The sequence below is a fragment of the Natator depressus genome, chromosome 6 (genome assembly GCF_965152275.1).
Source record: "Natator depressus isolate rNatDep1 chromosome 6, rNatDep2.hap1, whole genome shotgun sequence".
Taxonomy (NCBI): domain Eukaryota; kingdom Metazoa; phylum Chordata; order Testudines; family Cheloniidae; genus Natator; species Natator depressus.
Window position 1 is genome coordinate 111,201,706 of NC_134239.1, and position 22,965 is coordinate 111,224,670.

General features: G+C 44.6%; 1 protein-coding gene across 3 annotated transcripts in view; it reads left to right on the top strand.

Annotated features, from left to right (window-relative positions):
• TNFAIP2 (TNF alpha induced protein 2) overlaps positions 1-5,304 on the top strand; it is a 29,931-nt gene extending 24,627 nt beyond the window's left edge. For all 3 annotated transcript variants that reach the window (XM_074956291.1, XM_074956293.1, XM_074956292.1), the window contains 4 exons: positions 188-310; positions 2,087-2,242; positions 3,383-3,504; positions 4,585-5,304. In XM_074956291.1, coding sequence (XP_074812392.1) covers positions 188-310; positions 2,087-2,242; positions 3,383-3,504; positions 4,585-4,726 — 543 coding nt within the window. In that variant the 3' untranslated portion in view covers positions 4,727-5,304. The remainder of the gene's footprint in view (positions 1-187; positions 311-2,086; positions 2,243-3,382; positions 3,505-4,584) is intronic.
• Positions 5,305-22,965: the final 17,661 nt, after the last annotated feature.

Sequence of the window (22,965 nt, forward strand, 5' to 3'; positions counted from 1 at the left end):
CTATCCTGTTCATCAGAAGGAAGCAAAGAAGGGCACAAGCCCCATTCACCTCTTCTCTTTAGCAGGCCATCTTTAATTTCTCTGTACAGCACCATGCACACCTGTTGTATAAGATGTTAAATCTCTATGTACATATTTGCATTTAGACTTTGCTTTGCAGAAGCTGAACAGCATGTTCTTTCCTCAGCCTATTTTTAGAAAGTTCACACAAAGTAAATGGCTTTCGTGCAGTGAAACGATGGATGAAATCATTCAGGCCACCAGCAACCACCTTTCAGAATTCAAGACTCTCCTCGACCCCTTTTACCAGGTAAGGTCAAAGGGAGACATTGAAAGAATTCTAGGGAATCCAAGCTTGGCTTGTCAACTAGGGACCATTGTGACGCTCAGCTGTATGGACTCACCTCGGTTTGGCAAGGGGACTGGGTGGGCATGTTGGCAAGTGCCAGCTTAACCCCATTTAAACTGGAGAGTTTTCACAATTGCGAATCCCACCCCCAAGGAGGGATTTCCATTACTGTGCAGATTACCTAAATCATGCCAACTCCTATCCATCAAAGCCAGATTCACGTAGCGCCTTCTTACCCTGGTTTCTTCAGCATGATGGCCAAACACATTAGAGAGGCTTCAGTGTTCAGGATGCTCTTCAGAATAAGGCCTTGTCTACACCAAGGATCTCGGCTGTTCGTCCTCCAGCCCCAGCATGGCTGCACATGTGCAAATTAGTTTATAGTGGCTTTGATAATCCTAAGTATTTGCAGGGGTGATTGCAACAGGAGCCAATCTCAAGAACAGGCCAGGTCTAGATGTTGTGATTTGCAGTGCAAGCTTCTATCCTCAGCCACATCCAAGGCAATTTTAAGTGTCCAAGTCCATATTTCTTGTGGTTATACAGCAAGCCTCAAATAGGACTATGTACAGTCCCCATGTAAGAATTCTGTTTCCTGCTTTTGTCTCACTAATATCTGAACAAATTCAGTAATATATGTAATCAAATAGGGGACCAGGAGGAGTTGAGGCAGATTCCTGTTTCCCTACGATATTTCTACCTCTCATGCTTCATTTTTCAAGCATCACTCATTCCCAATAGGAAGTCCCCATTCTGGGAAAGAGCCAATTCCCAGACATCATTGGCTTTGCTTACGAGGGGCTGGGAGGGTTTGTGCACTGGGTAGAACAGGACTCCAGACCAGCCAGTAATAGGGAGGTGAGCGAGTACTTCGGAACTAATGAGAATCCAGCATGGCTGTCCAGGTGTAACTGAGGGTGGGAATTTGGCACACCATGTTTTAGCATTGGGACCATATTGCCCTCGATCCACATGTACAAACAGGGGCTTAACGCTGTTCAAAGGTGTCACAAACAAAAATTCGAAACAGACCCCACCCTTTTCCAAGTTCACCTATGCTAAGAATTCGAAACAGACCCCACCCTTTCCCTGAGTTCACTTATGCTAGCCCAGGCCATCCTCTCGTCCCGTGGTGAATGTCACCTCCATTCCCTTTCTTTCCTCCCCTAACTCATCCAGTTCCAAGACTGCTCTTGACTGTTCCTTGATGGCTGGCCTTAGAAAGAGGCTGCACATCTGGAAGTCCTCTGGGTGAGTGGGCAGGAGCTGTTACCTTCTCTAAGTGTTCGCCTCCTGCATCAGCTCCACCAGGGACAACTGTAGAACTTGGGACTGGGAGCAACTGAAAAGAAATTCCCCAAGATTGTCCTCTCCGTGACAGCAGTGGGAGCAAGTCTGTTAGAGGTGAGGGAGGATTGTCCCTCTGTTGCTACTCTTTGGAACCATCTGAGTCTCTATTCCCTGCCCATTCCTCCTGTCAAGTCAAAGACGAGTGCTTGGTGCTTCATTGTAACTCCACTTCTTCCCCAGTTGCAGGGCTCAGCCCCTATGTCCCCACCCCTCACCACCATTGGACTTGGATACACAATAGGAGGGGGCTATGGGGCCCTGTATGTAAGTGCCATTGAGATAAGGCGTCAGATGAGACGTCAGACATCTGGCATAATCTGTAGCCCTCGCAGTGGGTTCCATGCATATGATCCTACTGAATTAATTCCCATTTCCCCTCCCCAACAGGGCATTATGGAGAAGATTCATGGTCACTTGGTGAGAGAATACATTGTGAGGCTAATGAAGAAGAAAGTCAGCTTGAAAACCCCAGAACTACAGCAAAACTTGTCAAAACTCATTTCAGCTCATGCCTCCCACTTGCAGAGCTTCTGCAAAGAGAAGGTTAGTGTTGGCTCATCATGTCCACTTTAGAACTTAGTCCTATGAACTTCTGAAAGGAGTTTTCTTCAGCCTCTAGGATTAATTCTTCAAATGCTATTTAGTTTTTGCAAGTGGATGTTAGACGAAAGGGGAGTTTTCCGAGACTAGGGGTGGGTCAAGTTGGAATATATGCCTGGGGACTGAAGGTTACACAGTTTACAGGGAGCAGCAAAAGGGCTGCCAAGTACAATGCTGATTTCCCACTTTCTCCTGATTTCATGCAATTGGTTCCTTTCCTGTTATGCTCAGTTTACACAGATTTAAGTTTCTTTATCTAATAGTTCTCTATTGTAATACCAAGGTGCTTCAGTTCTGTGGCATAAATACATACACTGGGTATGTTTTACATGCAACTTTCCCCTTTATTTCCCTGGACTCTGCTGCTTTTAGTCTAGGCTGGGTCTGGAAATGCCAGTATTTATTTTCAGAACAGTGTATTGGGTAAGGGAATTAGTGATCAACTCACACTTGTTTAATCTCAATCCTATCCCTCCTTTCATGGCTCTGCAGTGAACCCAGGTGGCAGGGGGGATGGTGACTATGAAAAGCAGGTGGTGTGGGAGGGAGGTCCAGACTCTTCATAGGTAGGGTTTCCAGCAACTGGAAAGCAGGTCTGCTTCGGGCTTTTTTTTCCAGGGGAATAAGGGAAGGGGTTTAGCAGATAGTAGAGAAGTCAAAGATCTGGCACACATCCACGGATGCAACATGCATCTGCCACGTAGGTTAGGTCACTGCATATCTCCAAGGGTAACCAGCAGATTAAGTAGCTGAGAAGAAAATCATACTGGGGAGTAGCAGCTAGGGAAGAGTGATCTGAGTACAGCTTAGAGAACAAAAATCTAGCTAAATAAGTTTTTCAAAGTCTGGGCACGGCTAAATCCAGTTTAGAACAGTGTCTCTGAAAACTATAGGGCATCATTTCTAATTACTGCTTAGTTCCTTCCTTGATAGCCAACCCAACTGTGTTAGAAACTGGTTTAGCTGGTTTAGCATATTTAAACAGCGTTTCTTAATTATGTCCCCATCCCATGCAGATGGGGTTTTGTATTACCAATGGACCTGTATTACAGACTGTTTACTCTAGTTACTTTTTTCTAATAGGGGTCTGAGGCCACATGGTTGGATTCTGCACTCCCAAAACTGGCTGAAATAATCATACTTCAGGATTCAAGTGCCATTAAAATAGAAGTTGCTATACTTGCTAATACATACCCAGATATCAGGTAAGAGGTACTGAAGAATATTTGTGAACATTAATAGGAACGTCCACAGTAGTTCCATGAAGATACTTGAGTATTAGATGAAAAGCAGCTAGTTTGTGAGCACCAGCTTTTCTAGATCAGGTTCAAGCACTTCAAGGCCTGCTACAAAGAGAGCAGAGAGTTCATCATCCATGCTGAGTGCCTAGGAACACCGCTGTACGTTGGGTAACAACTCCCCTTTTAGCAAGGTACAGTTCAGAGATCTTGATAGGAGGTATTTTTTTCCCCCTAAATGTTCCTGATCTCTTTTCCAAAAGACAGATCCAAGTTCCATAATTCAGCTGTGCCACCACTGATTTTATAGCTCCAATTAGGTGTCCTCCACTCCACCCTTCAACATGTAATTTTTTGTGACTGTTTGTTTGGCTGGTGACACATCAGCTGAAATAAGCTGTGTTAAGCAAGACACCATCTAGAATCTACACATTCTGAGCCAGGTATCCGGGGGGGTAGCCGTCTTAGTCTGTATCCACAAAAAACAACAAGGAGTCCTCTGCCACTTTAAAGACTAACAGATTTATTTGGGCATATCTGAAGAAGTGAGTTTTTTACCCACAAAAGCTTATGCCCAAATAAATCTGTTAGTCTTTAAGGTGCCACCGGACTCCTTGCTGATTCTGAGCCAGGTTTCTCCTCTTCGTGTCAACTGAGGGTGGGGGATGGTGCAGTGGTCAGGGTGCTAGCCTGGGACTTGGGAGACCAGGATTATATTCCCTGCTCTGCCACAGACTTCCTGTGTAACCTTGGGCAAGTCACTTAGCTTCTCCATGTCTCAGTTATGATCTACAGAATTGAGATTGAATTATTTGTATTACCGTAGTACTTAGAAGTCTCACTCATGGAGCAGAACTGCATTTTGATAGGTGCTGTATAAACACAGAACGAAAAGACAGGCCAGCACTTCCCCTACCACACAGAGGTACTGTGAGGATAAGGACAAAGGACATTAAAGACCTTTAGGTGCTCAGATGATGGGGCCACATAAAAACCTAAGATAGTGCCACTCTATGTATCTAACACTGGATCTTTTCTGTTCCCTAGCAAAAAGCACCTTGCTGCCATCTTGTACATCAAGGGAAACTTGCCGAACAGTGAAGTAAGAAGCATCCTGAGCATCCTGGATATCAGCACAAAGTCCACCACTTCCTGTGAACCACTGTTCTCAGCTATAAGGATTTCCTAGGCTTGATCCCAGCACTCATACTCTATGGGACTATTTGCTAAGCTAGTAAAAGTCACAGCATGGGGCCAGATTCAGCAGGCCTCATGCATGGGCCATGCAGCTAACCAGTGCATCAGCATTTCTCTGCTGAAGTCCTTTTTTGTCATTGTAAGATTGACTCCCCTGTGGGAAGAGATTTGCTCTGTGCTTAGCTACGAAGGGATGGAATCTGATAGAGGGGTTGTGGCCTAGTTCTCTGAACAGCAAACAGAGCTCTCAAATCCGACACTGACTCCCTCTGAGGTCTCAGGCATATCCCACTATGCCTCAGTTTCCCCCTGGGTACAGTAGTACTCCACTTACTTCCCAGGAGCATTGCAAGTATTACCTAGCTAACTAATTATTTAGATAAGATCTATAAAGCATGGCTTGTCCTCTGTGGAGGAAGAGGCTATTTACATTTCATTTTTTTCTTCCAAAAGCTTAGCAAAGTGATTGGGAAAAAAATAATTTCAGAGTATGCTCAGTAGACATCTGCTAGGTTTTCTTTTTAATCAGAGGCTACGAAGCTGCATTTTCTATTAGATCAGTAAGATGTGGTGAAGGGGTCAGGAAGGAACAAAGTCTGTCCTCAGGCTAGCTTGCAGGAACAGTTTGGATAAGGAACGTTTTAAAGGGTCTCATTGAAAGTTGTGACTGCATGTGTTTCAAAAAGTGAAATGTCCTTATCATGGACAAGAGAAAAGTCACAGCACAGAAAGCTGCCAATCCTGGGACTTTAGGAGCTTTCTGCATTTTGTAAAATCCAAATTTTAATTTTTTTAAAAATCTAGGTTTCTGCACCTTCCTTTTGTGAGGCTACAGTCAGCACAGTGTAAACTGATGGGCTGCTTCCCAGCTAAGCAAGCCTTGCAGAAAGCATACCACAGCAGCCAGCCAAAGGTGGGACTTTACCACTCCTATACCCCATTCACCTCCATGAGGTGTGAATTTCTAAGCCTGCTTGGCAAATTAGCATCCAGTCCTGCAAGTGCTTTGCACGCAGAGCTCCTGTCCGAGTTCTGTGTAGGATTGGGATTTTAAGTGCTCACATTTCTGACTTTCTCCTGTTTATATTCAGTAGTTTCCAGTGCTATAGATTAGGGGTTTCTATAGCTAATGATACATTGTAATAGTTCTTGTAGCCTAAGGCCCCAATTCAGCAAAGCACTTACCTTGCTTACATCCACAACATTCAGCAAAGCATGCATTTCAGTTCTCTTGCTTTCAATGGGATTTGAACATGTGCTTTAAGTGTTCAGGGGCCTAACTGCATAAATGCAACACACATTTTGTGTTGTTTTGTATAAAATCTCTCTCTCTCTCTCTCAGTTGCCCTCTATCCTGCTGTTGTTGGTCTAGACTAGAGCTGGAAATACTAATCTTGGGTATGTTTTGAAAGCAAGTTTGTTTTCAAGACCATCTTTTAGCCAGAGAATTACCTAAATATCCAAGTTGTTGAATCCAAGACCTTTACCCTCTGTATCAAACTGTAGAAAGCTCATCTGCGAGGAGGATGAATGACTATGGAAACTGTGAAATGGCAGTTGCAGACAAAGCATACTGGCATCAACGTCCCTATAAAACCACCTTTAAATGTGACCACAATTTGTGTATGCTGCATGTAAGCTTCTGCTTTCTAACCCTGAGGTTGTATTTCCACAGGTGCTTGTAGGTCATTGGTGTATTTTAGAATCCAATTTTATTTTCTCTAATTAGTTATCTTTGTATGTAATATTTATATTTAAACAATTTTAAAATTATGCTGGAAATGTAGCTGACTTACCTCTGGTTGTGTGTATGTACCATAGGCATGGGTAACCCTATGGTATTCCTTCAGAGATGATTCCCCTACTACTTGCACCCTGATGAATGTTAGGTTAGGGTTGCCAACTTTCTAATTGCAGGAAATCCCACCCCTTCTCAGAGGCCCCGCCCCGCACTTACTTAATCCCTGCTTCCTCTGTCACTCGCTCTCCCCCACCATCACTCGCTCGCTCATTTTCACCAGGCTGGGGCAAGGGTGTGGGAGGGGGTAAGAGTTCTGGCTGGAGGTGCAGGCTCTGAGGTGGGGCCAGGGAAGAGGGATTCAGAGTGCAGGAGGAGGATCAGGGCTGGGGTAAGGGTGCAGGAGGGGATGTGGGGTGCAGGTTCTGGGCCACACTGACCTCAGTTGGCCCCAGCATTTCCCAGGGATGGAGGAAGTACACGTGGCTCCTGGTAAGCAGTGGCATGTCTCTCCAGCTCCTAGGCAGATGGGCAGCCAGGGGGCTCTACACCGCCCCCACCCACAGGCACTGCCCCAAGTGCCGGCTCTACAGCTCCCGTTGGCCATGGTGTTCCTGGCCAATGGCAGCTGTGGAGCTGATGGTTGGGGCAGCGCACAGAGCCCCCTTCACCGCCCCTCCACCTAGGAGCCAGAGGCACATGCCGGCCACTTCCTGGGAGCCACGCAGAGCCAGGCACGGAGCCTGCCTGCTCAGGGTACCCAACCAGACTTTTAGCGGCCCTGTCAGCTGTGCTGACTGGAGTTGCCAGCATTCCTTTTCGACCGGGCATTCCGGTCAAAAACCGGATGCCTGGCAACCCTATGTTGGAGTCAAGTGCCTAGTACATTGAGGGTACTACTGGAATACAAATAAAAGAAGCTGGTATTGCAGGGCCACATGCTATGTGTGTGTATTGTTACTGCATACTCTGCCTTATTCATTTCATACTGTAGCCTGGCTTCCTATGGTCTTGGGAGTAGGGACTGTCATCTCCTGTATGTTTGTGTAGCACCTAGCACAGTGGTGCCCAGCCTAGGTGTAACTGAACTATAAGCGTTGAATAATAAAGACAGATCAGTATATTTTCTGAGGATACATTTGTGACAGGTTGGACCCCCTTAAGATGCCACCTGATATGCTGAGATAGCACTGAGCCTGCCTCTTATGCCATCTTGGGCACCCTTTTTACCTGTCTTGCTGAGCTAGGTTATTAAGCCTCCTCCAGCAAACACACAGGAGGGCCACACCCAACTGCAGAACGAAACACACAAACAGTTCTGGGAAGGATCATCTTAAGGGACTTGCCTCAGCACACAGGTGTCCACCTCCCTGGGAATGCAGACCCAAAGATATATTATGAAATCCGCCTCCTCCCTCAGTGTGGAGAAAGGTATGCACAACTTCTCATGTCCCCCCGGTTAGACATCACACAAACTGGGTTTAATAATAAACAAAAACAATTTTAACTGTAAAAGGCAGATTTTTTAAGTGGTTAAAGAGATAGCAAACAGAACAAAGCAGATTACTAAGCAAACGAAACCAAACACGTAAACTAAACTAGTTACCAATAATATTTCTCACCCTAGATATTGTTGCAGGCAGATTACGAAAGTCTTGAAAGGCAGCTGCACTGGTCTCCCTCTTGAGACCTCAGGTATTATTACTCACAAGCTAGGTGTCCTTCCAGCTTGGGTTCAACCCTTCTCCCCTCAGTTCAGTTTTTGCTTCCAGGTCTTTTTCAGTGTCTCTTTTGCAGGGGGGGAGGCAGAGGAGAACCATGATGATGTCACTCCCCTGCCTTATATAGCTCTTGTGTAAGGCGGGATCCCTTTGTCTTCTAGTGGAAAACCACTGGCATTCCAAAAGGGGAGGAGGGGTATCCAGGACCAGGTGACTTGGACCCTGGTCTCTGCATGGCTGTGGCAGCCATTGCTTGTAGGCTGTCTCCACTGTCCACAGGAAGACTAAGCTCTTTCACAGTCCGTTGTCTCTGCTAATGGCCCATGAGCCCTGTCTGGCTTTTCCATTGTTGTACCTGAAGTGGTAGCAGTGGGCGTCACCCAAAGTACAATAGTTGAAATAGAGATACATAATCAATATTCCTAACTTCAGATACAGAAATGATACAGGCATACAAATTGGATAATCAAATTCAGTAAATTATAACCTTTCCAATGATACCTTACAAGACCCATCTTGCATAAAGTACATTTCAGTTATGTCATATCATAAGCACATTTTCATAAAAAATATGGAGTGAAACATCACAACACTTAATTCTTGTTATTCATGCACACCCATGTTTCCAATTTGTATTCTTGTGTGGCTGAAAGTACAGTTCACCACATATTGACAGGTTTCAGAGTAGCAACCATGTTAGTCTGTATTCGCAAAAAGAAAAGGAGTACTAGTGGCACCTTAGAGACTAACCAATTTATTTGAGCATAAGCTTTCGTGGCTACAGCCCACGAAAGCTTATGCTCAGATAAATTGGTTAGTCTCTAAGGTGCCACTAGTACTCCTTTTCTTTTCACCGCATATTGTCATTTGTGCTCCTAGGCCCAACCTCCATGCTGAGGTTGCTAAACTTCCATGGAAGCAGTCTCTGACTCCCTAGTTACTGTCAAAAAGAAGATACACTGAAAGATGAAAAGTTGGCTAGAGGGATCAGCCACCATTTCACTGCCACAATTTACAACTGCCCCTCCCTAGAGATGGCAGTCACATGCGTGACTGATCCTAAAGGACTAAACACCGTGGGTCAATCAGGCTCTCAGTAACAGACACAATTCCAATTGAAACCGATGGGAATTGTACCCATTTTAACAGCAAACATCAGGTCCCAGAGAGCTCGACCAGCCATTACTGAATGTTGTCAACATGGCTGAAAAAGCAACACCATAAAAAATTTCAAATGCTGTGACAGTTTTTGGGGCAGCCAGGACTGTCACCCCCTGCCACCAGTGTGCGGGAGTCTTGCCTGGGCCTGGCTGGGTGTCAGCTCCCTACTACCAGCACCCTTTCAGCTACTCAAACACTCTCCTCTGGGCTATGCCATCCCTGTCTTCACCTTGCAGGTTAACAATAGATGCCCCCCCATCCCCGAGTCCCTTTGAATCATTCCCCTGTGAACTCCAGCCCCTGACACTGGCTACTCACAGAAGTACCAGCTCCTCCACACCCAAAGGTGCAGTTTACCCCAATTCACAGTTTTATCTTAAACCACCACTCCTGTAAACTACACAGCACTTATAATCAATCCAAAGTAGGTTTATTTAAGACAATGTAAAGATTTAACTAGAATTGAGAGTAAGTCGTGGAAACAAATGGTTACAATACAAGACAAAAAATCACAGAATGTGAATCTGGATCTACACTTATCAATAGTTCCCTTTCCTACCTCATAAAGTAGGGTGTTCCCCTCCTCCCCCAAAGTTCAGGCTGTTGCAAAGTTGGCTGGTTTCCCAAGAAGCAGGATATTCATGAAACACCGCCCCTCCACAAGGGGGTTTCTCAGTGAAGAGTGCTTCGCCCACCTCTACGTTATACTGAAAACAGCCTTTTATTTCTATTCACAGACAGGGTGAACCCTTGTCTTACTGTAAAGTTCCCTTTTTAGCTTCAGGTGGTTTTGGTTGTTTGCATTTACCTCTGATGGTCTCCTAGTGAAAGTCCTAGTACTGTGCAAGGCGAAACGTTGAGCCTTGCACTGCATCACCAACCAACCAGGGTGATAACTCCAAACCTGATGGAATGGACCATCACTGAGACACATTATCCCTGGTGACTATTTTTACTCCAAGTGCATAAAGCATACTTTCAATATAAATACATTATTTCTTAAATATTACCTGTACATACGTTCACAATTATTACAAATCTTGACAAGTTATGAGCTTTCTGTAGATACCTTGCATATTACTCTTTATGCATAAATATCCTGTAAGATGTATTTGGTGAAATGAGTTTATCAGGTCTGAGGTGAGAGTTGATTGCAACTCAATGTACCTACTTACATATCAAAATCTGGGTGCAGTACTGACTTTTTAACATTCAAGCACGAATGCTCATAGCATCTATTAGCCATTATATGGAAGTTTATATCCCACTTAGCCAAAGAATGTTTTACTTGATGTAAACAATTTTTTGCAGTGCTTGATGCTGTCCAAGTTTTGGTTTACAGTTCTGTTAGTAACTAAACAAACATGTCAACTGTTATGTTGGCCTTAAAAGTAAATATTCCACTTAAATAAATGCTTAAAGGAAAATAGCAAATCTAAACATCTGAAGGGAAGGAACAAATGATCTCTTGCACACATTTCATATGGCATGAGCAATTGCCTTGTACGAGTCCCCTTATAAAAATCTTCATTTTCACCTTTAGCGAGCCCAGGAACAAAAGAGTCTTTTAATTTTATTGTCTGACCTGATACTTATAATGGCATTATTTATATGTAGCATACTTCATACACATTTTTCAAGGCACACTTATGAGGATACGTGAGTGGCTTGATTAGATATTATCACAAATAAACCAGCGCTCTTATAAGCTAAATAAAATCAACTTCTGTGGTCAGTAACGTGGCTTGTTTAGTTACCATAGGACGTCTATTGATACTGGCATCTACCCACACTTGGACATATAGTTAGTTGATCATTAAGATTAGATAAAGTAGCATTTCTCTTCTGAAAAACTGACTTGGGGAAAAAGTATGTTCCTTGACCCATGGCACTGTATTCCCATGCCACAGATTCTGCTAAGGCAGAGGGAAGAAATGAAAAAACATGCTTAAGGAGGAGTGGGCTGGGGAGAACTCAACCTTTGTGGAAGTAGGGGCAGACACTGGGAGACACCCAAGGGAAAAGAAACTTGGAGCAGATTAAATGCCAGTTTTATTATTTTACATTGTTAACAGTATCATTCACAATGATTTCTTGTTAAAAAGCATAAATCATAGATGAGGAGGGAAGCACTGCCTGTTCTCTGGAGCTCCTAAGTAGTGAGATCTAAACACCAACCTTGATCCAGAGCCTAATACATCCCTCACTAGATCCTGCTGAACATGGGACATGCAGAAACATTTAAAAAAATACAACAGCTCAATTCAACAGGCCTCTATCAAGCAACGCTCACATTAAAATCAATGGGAGTTCTGCTAAAATAAAGATCATTGACTCTGGCCCCAACTGGTTCCTGACTCTTAGAAAGTCTCTCCAAAGCTAAGGAAAGTCAGCAAGGTCTCTGGAGCTGCTGCCAAATCTAAGAAGTTTGTGATGAAATTAAAGATTGTGTGTTTGAGATTTCTGGGCAGCTGAGCAATGAGTTGTTAAAGCATGTTTCTGATGAGAAGGCATAAAAAATAAAAATAGAGAATGCTTTGTCAGATCCAGTCAAGGCACTTATGGGCTCTGGAGCCTAGAAATAAGGGTTAGAAGCCAGAAGCTTTGAATTCTCCCATCACCAGACTAGACTGCTTTGCCAAGTTTTGTTATGACTTGGTAGGATTCTCTCTTGCCAGATTTAAGTCTATATGATTTATTCAGATATAACCCTAAGCTTACTACCAGGCAAATTGGTTGAAATTTAGTAAAGAACAGAATTATCAGATACCTAGATAAACAGGATATGTTGGAGAAGTGTCAACACGACTTTTGTAAAGGGAAATCATGCCTCACCAATCTATTAGAGTTCTTTGAAGGTGTCAACAAGCAGTGGCCAGGAGTGACCCAGTTGATATCATGTACCTGGACTTTCAGGAAGCCTTCACCAAAGGCTCTTAAGCAAAGTAAGCAGTCATGGGATAAAAGGAAAGGTCCTCTCATGGATCAGTAACTGGTTAAAAGATAGGAAACAAAGGGTAGAAATAAATGGTCATTTTTCAGAATGGAGAGAGGTTAAATAGCGGGGGGGGGGGGGGGGGGAGAGTCCCTCCATGATCTGCACTGGGACCAGCGCAATTCAACATGTTTATAAATGACCTGGAAAAAGGGAGAAACAGTGAGGTGACAAAGTTTGCAGACGATGCTAAATTACTCAAGATAGTGAAGTCCAAAGCGGACTATAAAGAGATGTAAAGGGACCTCACAAAACTGGGTGACTGGGCAACAAAATGGTAGATGAAATTTAATGTTGATAAGTGCAAAATAATGCACATTGGAAAACATAATCCCAACAATGCAAACTGATGGGGTCTAAATCAGCTGTTACCACATAGTGGAGTCATAGCGGATAGTTCTCTGAAAAGGAGCATTCATAAAAGCTAATAGAATGTAAGGAACCATTAGGAAAGGGATAGATAATAAGACAGAAAATATCATAATGCTGCTATATAAATCTGTGGTATGCCCACACCTTGAATACTGCATGTATTTCTGTTCACCCCATCTCAAAAAGTATACATTAGAATTGGAAAAGGTATAGAGAAGGGCAAGAAAAATGATTGAGGGTATGGAACGGCTTCCATATGAGGAGAGATTAAAAAGACTGGGACTATTCAGCTTGGAAAAGAGATGACTAAGGGCGGGGCTCTGACATCAGTCTAGAAATCATGGAGGGTGGGGAGAAAGTGACGAAGGAAGTGCTATTCACCCTTTCACACAACACAAGAACCAGAGGTCACCCGATGAAATTAATAGGCAGCAGGATTAAAACAAACAAAAGGAAGTACTTCTTCATACAACACCCAGTCAACCTGTGGAACTTGTTGCCAGGGGACGTTGTGAAGGCCAAAAGTATTACTCAGTTAAAAAAAGAACTAGATAAGTTCATGGAGGGTCGGTCCATCAATGGTTATTAGCTAAGATGATCAGGGATGCAACCCCATGCTCTGGGTTTCCCTAGCTTCTGACTGCCAGAAGCTAGGAGTGGATGACAGGGGATGGATCACTCAATAATTGCTCTGTTCTGTTCATTCCCTCTAAGCATCTAGCACCAGCCATTGTCAGAAGACAGGATCCTGGGCTAGACGGACCATTGTCTGACACACTATGGCCTTTCTTATGTTCTAAAATTAAAAAATGAGTGTGGCACTGGCAAACAAGGTGCCTGCTCATGCCAAGCTCCCCACGTCTCACTTGCATACTGAACACCACATAGCTGGAATCAGTCGGGTTCACCTACATGTTAGTACTGTCAAAACAGGCATAAGCAGCGAGTTATATGGGCCCGGGGTGCCCGGGCTCCAGCAATATTCAGAGCCCGGGGGAGCAGCTCCACCAATGTTCGGGGCTGGGTCTCTCCCCCGGCCCCACCTGCCGCCCCCCTGCACCTCCCCCGAGTGTCCCCCGGCCTCCCCTTGCTGCCCTGGATCCCCAGGAGTGCAGCGTCCCTGTCTCTCTCCAGCACCTCCATGCTGCCTCCCTGCATCAACTACCGCCGCAAGGTCCTAGTGCCCAGCATCCAAAACTGCCAGGACAGACTGACCCTGAGTCTGCCCTTCCCCCGCAGACACTTTCAAGGGAGCAAGCAGGAGGTTCCCGGAGCAGCTCCAAGGCAGAGGGCAGGAACAGCACACGGCAGTGGGGGGAGGGACAGCTGAACTGCCAACAATTGATAGCCTGCTGGGCGGCTGCCGCACAGGGAACTTAGGGGAACTGATGGGGGGCTGTCGGCCCACCCTGGTTCGAAGCCCCCACCAGCTTGCGCCAACGGGCTGCTCTTTCTGCAAGCAGTGGACAGAGCAGGTGGCTGCCAAACAATGTTATAAGGGAGCACTGGGCAACTTTAAATGATCATGTTCTCTAATTCAGAGGTGGTCTGCGGATAGTTCCCTCTAAGGTGCGCGCCTGGCTGACCGCACATGAGAGAATGAAGGACCACCCACCTAATTAGTAGAGCTGCGCAGGCGTGGCTCCTCTAATTAGATGCCCAGCAGGCTATCAATTGTTGGCAGTTCAGCTGTCCCTCCCCCCACTGCCGTGACCATCAATGTCCCTCCCCCCACTGCCGTGACCCCCATTGGTTCCATCGAGACCAATGTTCGGGGCTGGGTCTCTCCCTGGACAAGATGCACATGTAAGGGGAGGTGGTGGCCTTGGGAGGAATAGGGGGTAGGTAGGTAGGAGGGAGCAGTGGTGTGTGAAGAGGGGGTGGGGGGAATTTGGGATGTGCAGGGCTATGGCGGCCAGAGAAAGAGGCTCCAGGACTGCGGCTGCTGGGGAGAGACCCCCTTCCTTCCAAGTTTCAGCTCTGTGGCTGCTGTGGCAGGGGAGAGACCCCTCCTCCTTTCCAGCCAGAGCTCAGGAGCTGCTGCAGTGGGGGAGAGTGGGAGAGAGACTCCCCCCTTCTTCCCAGTCACAGCTTGGGGGCTGCTGCGGCAGGGGAGAGAGGGAGAGACACCCCCGCACTCCTTCCCAGCCCCAGCTTGGGGGCTGCTGCGATGGGGGAGAGAGGGCACATCCATCGCATTAGAAAGGTTATGGCTACTGATATTAAAATACGAGTTGGGTGCTTTTATGTGTAGAACAAAAAAAGTTAACTATTATTTAGGGTTTTTTTTAATATCGCACTTTAATCCAAAGCATTTTAAAATAGTTAGCTAATGGTACAAACAACATTTGGAGGGATCATTAAGTGGGCTGCCAAGACCCTCAGCAATTTTCAAGTGGTCCGCGGTAAAAAAGTTTGAGAGCCACTGCTCTAACTGATCCACAATGTAACAAGAAAGCAACGTAACAAGAAAGTTAACTGGGACAACTTTAAGTGAGGAGTACATTGGCTTACAAGGCAGGTGTTGGGGGAGGGGGAGTGCGGGACTTGGACCTGTTCTGGGCACCACCAAAAATTATACAAACCTGCCGTCCCTGAAAACAGGTACTATAGTTATAAAAATGTGTTTAGATTGTACTGAATGTTTGTAAATTGCTACATGCATTACTCTCACTTATAACATCTGTAAACCATATTGTAAGGTAATATTTGAGCACTTGTATTGTAAGCTTCTGTAACTGTGTAAGTCACCAGACAGGAGAGAAGCATTAACTAGTGTGAAATGTTAGACTCCAACAGAAGGTGTTATGTCCTGCCTGACAATAAAGGCCCATCGACACCAAATGAGCTATTGTGGAACATCAGGGAACAAAAGACTGTCCATTGCTTCTCTTCCCCCCCACCCTCTCTGAAGAGGAGACATGCAACTGAATTCCTCCCAACAGCTGAATCTGCAACTCAAAGCAGAACGGGGGAAGGAATAAAAAGCCCTAACAGGGAGAAAATGTATCTCTGGAAGGTGATAATAATAAGGTGATAAATAACATCAACATGGATTTGTCAAGAAATAATGATGTCAAACCAACCTAATAGCTTTCTTTAACAAGGTAACAACCCTTGTGGATGGAGGGAGTGGTAGATGTGGTATATCTTGATTTTAGTAAGGCTTTTGATACTGTCTCGCATGACCTTCTCATAAACCAACCAGGCAAATACAGCCTAGACGGAGCTACTATAAGGTGGTTCCCCAGGTAGTTGGAAAACCATTCCCAGAGAGCAGTTATCAATGGTTCACAGTCAAGCTGGAAGGGCATATCAAGTGGGGTCCCGAAGGGATCAGTTCTGGGTCTGGTTCTGTTCCACATCTTCATCAATGATTTAGGTAACGGCATAGAGAGTACAATTCTAAAGTTTACAGACAATACCAAGCTGGGAGGGGTTGCAAATGCTTTGGAGGATAGGATTAAAATTCAAAATGATCTGGATAAAGTGGAGAAATGGTCTGAAGTAAATAGGATGAAATTCAATAAGGACAAATGAAACATACTCCACTTAGGAAGGAACAATCAGTTGCACACATACAAAATGGGAAATGACTGCCTAGGAAGGAGAACTGCAGAAAGGGATCTGGGAGTCATAGTGGACCACAAGCTAAACATGAGTCAACAGTGTAACACTATGGCAAAAAAATAAACAAACAAAAACAAAAAAAAAACCACCACAGAAACATCATCCTGTATTAGGAGGAGTGTTGTAAGCAAGATACAAGTAGTAATTCTTCCACTCTACTAAATGCAGATAAGGCCTCAACTGGAGTATTGTATCCAGTTCTGGGTGCCACATTTCAGGAAGGATGTGGACAGATTGAGAAAACGTGATCTATAAGGAAAGATTGAAAAAATTGGGTTTGTTTGTTTAGTCTTGAGAAGAGAAGACTGAGAGGGGACATGTTAACAGTTTTCAGGTATGTAAAGATTGTTACAAGGAGGGTGAAAAATTGTTCTCGTTAACCTCTGAACATAGGACAAGAAGCAATGGGCTTAAACTGAGGTAAGGGAAGTTTAGGTTGGACATTACGAAAAACTTCCTAACTGTCAAGGTGGTTAAGCACTGGAATAAATTGCCTGTCATTGGAAGTTTTTAAAAGGAGGTTAGATAAACAACTGTCAGGGATGGTCTAATACTTAACCCTGCCTTGAGTGCTGGGGACTGGACTAGGAGACCTCTTGAGGTCCCTTCCAGTGCTACACTTCTATGATTCTATGCTGCTTGGATTCTCAAGGGCAAGGTTTTTTAGGTAAAAGCAAGAGATCCCCAAAGTGTGGCCTGTGTTAGCTCTAAAGGACATATAGAGCTTGCTTGTTATAGAAGCTTTTATTACCTTTTGAAGCTCAAGACTGGAACTCATTTGTGTGTATATATGTTTACGTGCTTTTACCTTGTAAAAACTCTTATTTTGTTTCCTTGATAATAAATATTTAGATACAATAGTTTATTATAGGAATGTCGACAGGTGTTGTCTTTGGTGCAAAATCTAAAGTGCAATTGACTTGGGGTGAGTGACAGGTCCTTTGGGACTGGGAGTAACCTGAATATTGCTGTGATCTTTGGTGTAATGGACCATCTGTCACAAAGGTAAGCTTACCTGGGTGGCAAGACAGATCAGAGTACCTAATGGGACTGTCTGTGACTCCATGTTTGGGCTGTTATAGTGCCTGAGGAGTTAGATTTCACCAACCGATTATCAAGTGTAAGTATAGAACTCACAGCCAGTTTGGGGGTTTGCGACCTGTTTTCCAACAGTCTGTGCTGAGGCTGGCACCCACGCTCTTGAGCCACGGTAGCACAGCTTGACAATGAGCATGCATGGACACAAGCTGCTGGTATCCTGACATTTAGGCCTTTCTGCATTCAAAGGTACACCACTTTAACATGAAATCAAGTTAGAGATCAATCTAGTTAAAATGATGCAACGCTATAGGTGGACATTCATAATTCAATCTAAATCTGGTTTATGTCAGTTCAATTCAGTTCTACATCAAGTTCAACTAAACCAAGCTAAACCAGACAATCAAATTAAGAGTGTCCACACTGGGTTTGGCATCATTTTACCTGGATCGGTTTAAAATTTCACCTTTAGTTAAACCGTGCAGGCTGCAATATAGACAAAGCCTAACTGTTACAATCCACTAGCAGCCTAGCAACTCTCACACAGCAGCCTAGCAACTCTCACACAATAAAGTAAATTAATTCAAATCAACCAATCAACCAAAGCAGCGGATTAGTGCCAACAACTACTGCATGGATATTTTTTGCCCCGATGACTGTGTCCTAGGAAGTCTTCATGTCTCCTAGTTGCACAGACAGGCATAAATTCAGTTAATGTAAACAAGACATTATAGCAGCATTTATGTGTCCCTCACTGTATTACCTAGTGGCACTTTACATAATTTAGATTCACAGCAAACACTTTGCAAACTCAGGGAGCAAATGACCTTATGACCTCACAATGCTAAACAGAGATGAAGAAAATTTCAGGAGCAGACTGGATGCTAGAGATTCCAGATGTGGCAGCTGGCAAAATCCTGATCAAAGTGGTGCCTCGGAACACTTTAGACAGAGGCGTTGGTGTGATGACTACATACGTGTTTCGTAAAGAGGATATGGCCACACCCTCTATTATGGCACTTTTAAAATATTGACTATATCTTGTGTAGTTAGCTGTAAGAGACGTGTCAAAATAGGCGGCAGCTTAATCCATCGCCTTTGTGAATAATTTAGCACTGCAGCTATTTGAACAAAGAACATTGCCCCCACCAAGTGAAGCAGTGATTCCACAAGTCTAAGAAAAGCTCTGAATCTTGCCAGCCCCATTGCTATGGAGATGAGAATGTACCTGTAGAAATGTGTTAGAATACAAATGCTAGTTTGATCACATGTGTCATCTGGGTGGTTGATTTGAAGGCTGGGTAATTACACTGTTTGAACAGATGAGCTCTAGAAATGTAAACATTCTTGATTATGGGTTACAGTCTCCCTGGGCTTTAGAAATTGGGTAACAATAGAAAATCCTTCTTTTTTTGTTCAGCCTAGAGATCTCCTCATTGGTCCTTTGACCCACCCGGTCAGTTCCTCCTCCACGTTCTTATGTATTACAGTAGGCCCTACGCACAGTAGGCTCCTGTACTTTGACTTTTGAAGCTCTCCAGTTCCCTCAGTGCCTCTCCTCTCAGTAGTCACTACTCTGCCCTTTTTCTCTCCTGTGTTGCTCTGCTTCTCTGTCTTCAGACAGACCTTTCTTGCTGATCATCCCTCTCTACAAACCCCTCTTCTCGGTCCTTGGTCCCGACCAGTGTGGTCCCCGCCCCTGCAGCTGCTCTTGCACTCCAGTATCACCCACCCTTTTGTCTCACATGGCAAGCACCCCAACGCTTTCCCTCGTTCTCAGTTATCTGCCACCCTTTCCTAGGGGAGCAGCTGACGTTTTCAGTCAAACCTCTCAGCTCAATAGCTCTAGTTTTCCTTGGCACTCTTTGCCCTTTCTCTACCTTGTTGCAATTCCCTCTGAATCTTTTAATTGCTTCTAGTGCCTACCCATAGCAGCAATTCTGGCCTGGGTCTCCCCCGGGATGTTTTTTGAATCCCCTCTTAGCATTCACGGGTAGTTCTTACCCCATGCGTTCCCTGTGACCTTCCCACTGCACTCTTGAACCATTCCCCCATTCAGCCAATGTACGCAATGCAGCAGAGCATGGAGTAAACTGTGTCCTAATACGCCATCTGCTTTAGGAGAAGGAATGAACCACAAGCTCCGATAATATTTATCTAACTAGGACAGAGCATTCAGACAAGAATAACTCCTGCTGGAGACTGACATGTTATTCAATCTTCAACAAGTAAAAAGAGTGAACTTTGAGCAAAAAAGCTGAGCTCTCCAAGTGCTCATTAATGTTGGAATGCCTGTGAGAGAAAGGAGATTAACCGGAAAAGGGAGGAGATGCTTTAACTCAAACCATATGATAGAAAAAAATATTGATCCTGGAGTCTCCCAGAGTTGCCAGATCCTATCCCACAGGCACCAACCCAACCCATAAACCCCACAGATGAGACTACTGAAGCTTGACAGCTCAGCCAAGAACAAGAATAAAAATGATTTTGTAAAGGCAGCTTCAATGTCCTATTTAATAGGGACCTATTTCTACTAGATTCTGTTCACTCGGTTCCATCATGATCCCACCTACTCACATATCTTCATTATTTTTCTGAACTATGCTTAGCACAATAGGGTCCTCGTCCTTGTCTGAGATTTCTAGGAGTTACTGTAATACATAGGAACATAAGGCATAGGATGGGAAAGGACCTTCTGAGTCATTGAATCCAGTCCCCTGCTATCACAGGCAAACCAGTCACATCCCATTCATAAATGTAGCAAGCTCCATCTTAGAATTAGTTAGATTGTTTGCACCCCTCCCCCGCCATTGGGAGGCTGTTCCACAACCTCGCTGCTGTGATGGTTGAAAAACCTAATTTCCGGTCGAAATTTACTCCTAGCCAGTTTGTACCCATTTGTTCTTGTACCAGCTTAAATAGCTCTTCCCTCTCCCTGATGTTTGACCCCCCAATGTATTTATACAGAGCAAGCAGATCCCCTCTCAGCCTTCGTTTTGCTAGGCTAAACAAGCCAAGCTCTTTTCGTCTCCTCTCTTAAGATAGGCCCTCCATTGCCCTGCTCATCCTAGTAGTCCAGCTCTGCACCTGTTCCAGGTACAATTAATCTTTTCACAGTATTCCAGATGAGGTCTAACCAGTGACTTGTAGAATGGCATTATTACTTTTCTACATCTACTGGAAATACCTCACCTGATACATTCTAGGATCGCATTTACTTTTTTCACAGCTGTATTTAATTGGCAGCTCAGACATCCTGTGATCCATGAATACATATAATGTAAGCACATAACTTGCAATCCTCATCAGCCTCAGTTAAGTCTCCAGTGCTTTTTAAAGCTTCTGATCCACTCTGAGCCTATTCTTCTAATTCCCACTTTTGTAATTCTAAGGTTTACAAAGCCCAAAGGGAGGGAACTGAAATGTGGAAGATGAACAAGAGGAAGTGAAAGTGGAGGCCTAGCCCTAATGCTGCCCCTTTCTGTGCCTATCTCTTGGATCTGAATTCCAGCCCAGCTTTGACATTTCATCCCCAGCAAGCAGGGCTGTTATTTGCTGTGTATTCGGACAGCCAAACTTTACCAAACTGATGGCCACGTGGCAACATGTCAGCAGCATGAAGGCAGCCCCAAACTTGCATGAAACAGACTAGGTTGAAATTGCCCTTAATTGCTGCAGCCCACAGAGATGCCATTAATTAATGGCAGCTTCAACCTATTCTGTTTCATGCAAATGCTCCATCTTGGAGACATGTTCCATCTTGGATCCAGATCACAGACATTATTAGAACAAGTCCATCCTCCAGCACATGTAGGCTATAGTTCCCAGTTAGGAGCCAGGCATGCTGGGAGCAGCTGTCTCCAAAGGCTGCACCTAATTAAAGTGGGAGTGTCACTGTTTTTGACCCAGTTAATCATTTCCAAAGTTTTCAGTATTTTCTCTCTACCCCTTTTCTAGCTCCTTCGCTGTCTGGTTCGAGCTGGGGGCTGCTGGTACTGCTCTAATGGGGCCCAGTTCATCATTGTCCTGTGGTTCCCCTTGCATAAAAGGGTTGTAAAGCAGGCATGACCCTCCCCCCCCACAACCTGAGGAATATCCCCAACATAGGGAACCTCGGCACCACTTCCAAAGGAGCCCTTGGTTCACAGGGCATTCAGGGTTGGGCCAGAAAGTGGAAGGGGGAGATTGTTAGCAGGTAGGGACATGGCCAGAGTGAATCTGCATCCCTGTGGTTCTACAACCCGGCAATAGGAACCATTGTATCAGGGGAGCAAATTAGGGTAACCTTAGTAGCCATTGAGAGAGCTAAACCATCCCCTGGCAGTGTCTACTCTGGGCAGCTCATAAACAGGAGAAGCACTCCCCGCATCCCAGTGACTTTCCTAGGCTTCACTGGGAACAGGTGCAAACTAGAAGTTAGCAAAACACTATATGGCACTAGCAGCAAGCACAAAGACAGCCTTAGCAGTAAGGCAGTATGAAAAACGGAGGAGTTGCCCTAGAGAAACAGGGCTACATAAACAGAGAATGCATCAAAGGAAGTGCAGCCATCAAAGCTCTCACAGTGTTTATAGCTATGCTCAAAAGCCTTTTGTGGGTCTTTGTTTAACTGCCCAACTCAGGATCCCCTACTAATCTGTTAAAATATCACGAGGGCTAAAGTGATATTGTGGAATGTATGAACCAAACATTCCCATTTTGTTTGATTTGATCTCCCTAATAAAAACTCCCAAGGAGCTCAAATTGCTTTTATGCAGGGGAAACACTTCTCCAGATGAGCACGTACAGCATGAAACCCACAGCAAATTGGTTAAAGAGAGGTCAGACCCGTTCTTGCTCTACAAGCTGAAGCTCGTGGTTCCAACTAGAAAGCCAGTCTGGGAAAGTACTGTAATTAAAGATGTCGGCCCCAGTTCTCAGTTCCATCGTGACCCTCTTATGCTGGCTGGGCCTGCTACGGCCTGCAGAAAGGCCGGGGGAGATATTTGTGGGCTACACGATTCAACAATGACGATCCATTTATTTATTAAAGATCAGAATTGGATAGATCTTTCCTGACACTCATCCCCCTGACGAGCTTTTCTGGATATCTGGGGCTGATGAATGGCCTACAGTGCTTCCCCATTGCTAATGGAGGCTAAACCATTTTAAATTCCATTCCTGCCAAAAAGTTATTTATCATTTCTATGACTACCATGTGCACCCAGCTGATAATGGAGTAAATGCCCAGCAGAGCTTGGAGACAATACAAATTCTTATCAATGTGCACTCTCTGTTATCAGTGCACAAATGGGAAAGCATGTATTTATCTGCTGTATGTTAACCAGTGAAGGAGCAAAGCTTCACTAAAGTTAAATCCTCCTTTCTAAATCAGACTGAAGCAAATTGTATGAAGTGTCTGTTTTTCAAAGGGAATTTGCTAGTCTACTAGCATTGTGGAAGAGCCTGGGAAGTAAAAAATACAGCTAGTAGATAGCATACGGCATTCAGCGCAATACTAGCCCCAAACTCTGAGTATGCTAGGCAGCAGTGCACCCCTTGGGTACCTTTTGGAATACTGCTGGAATATAAGCATA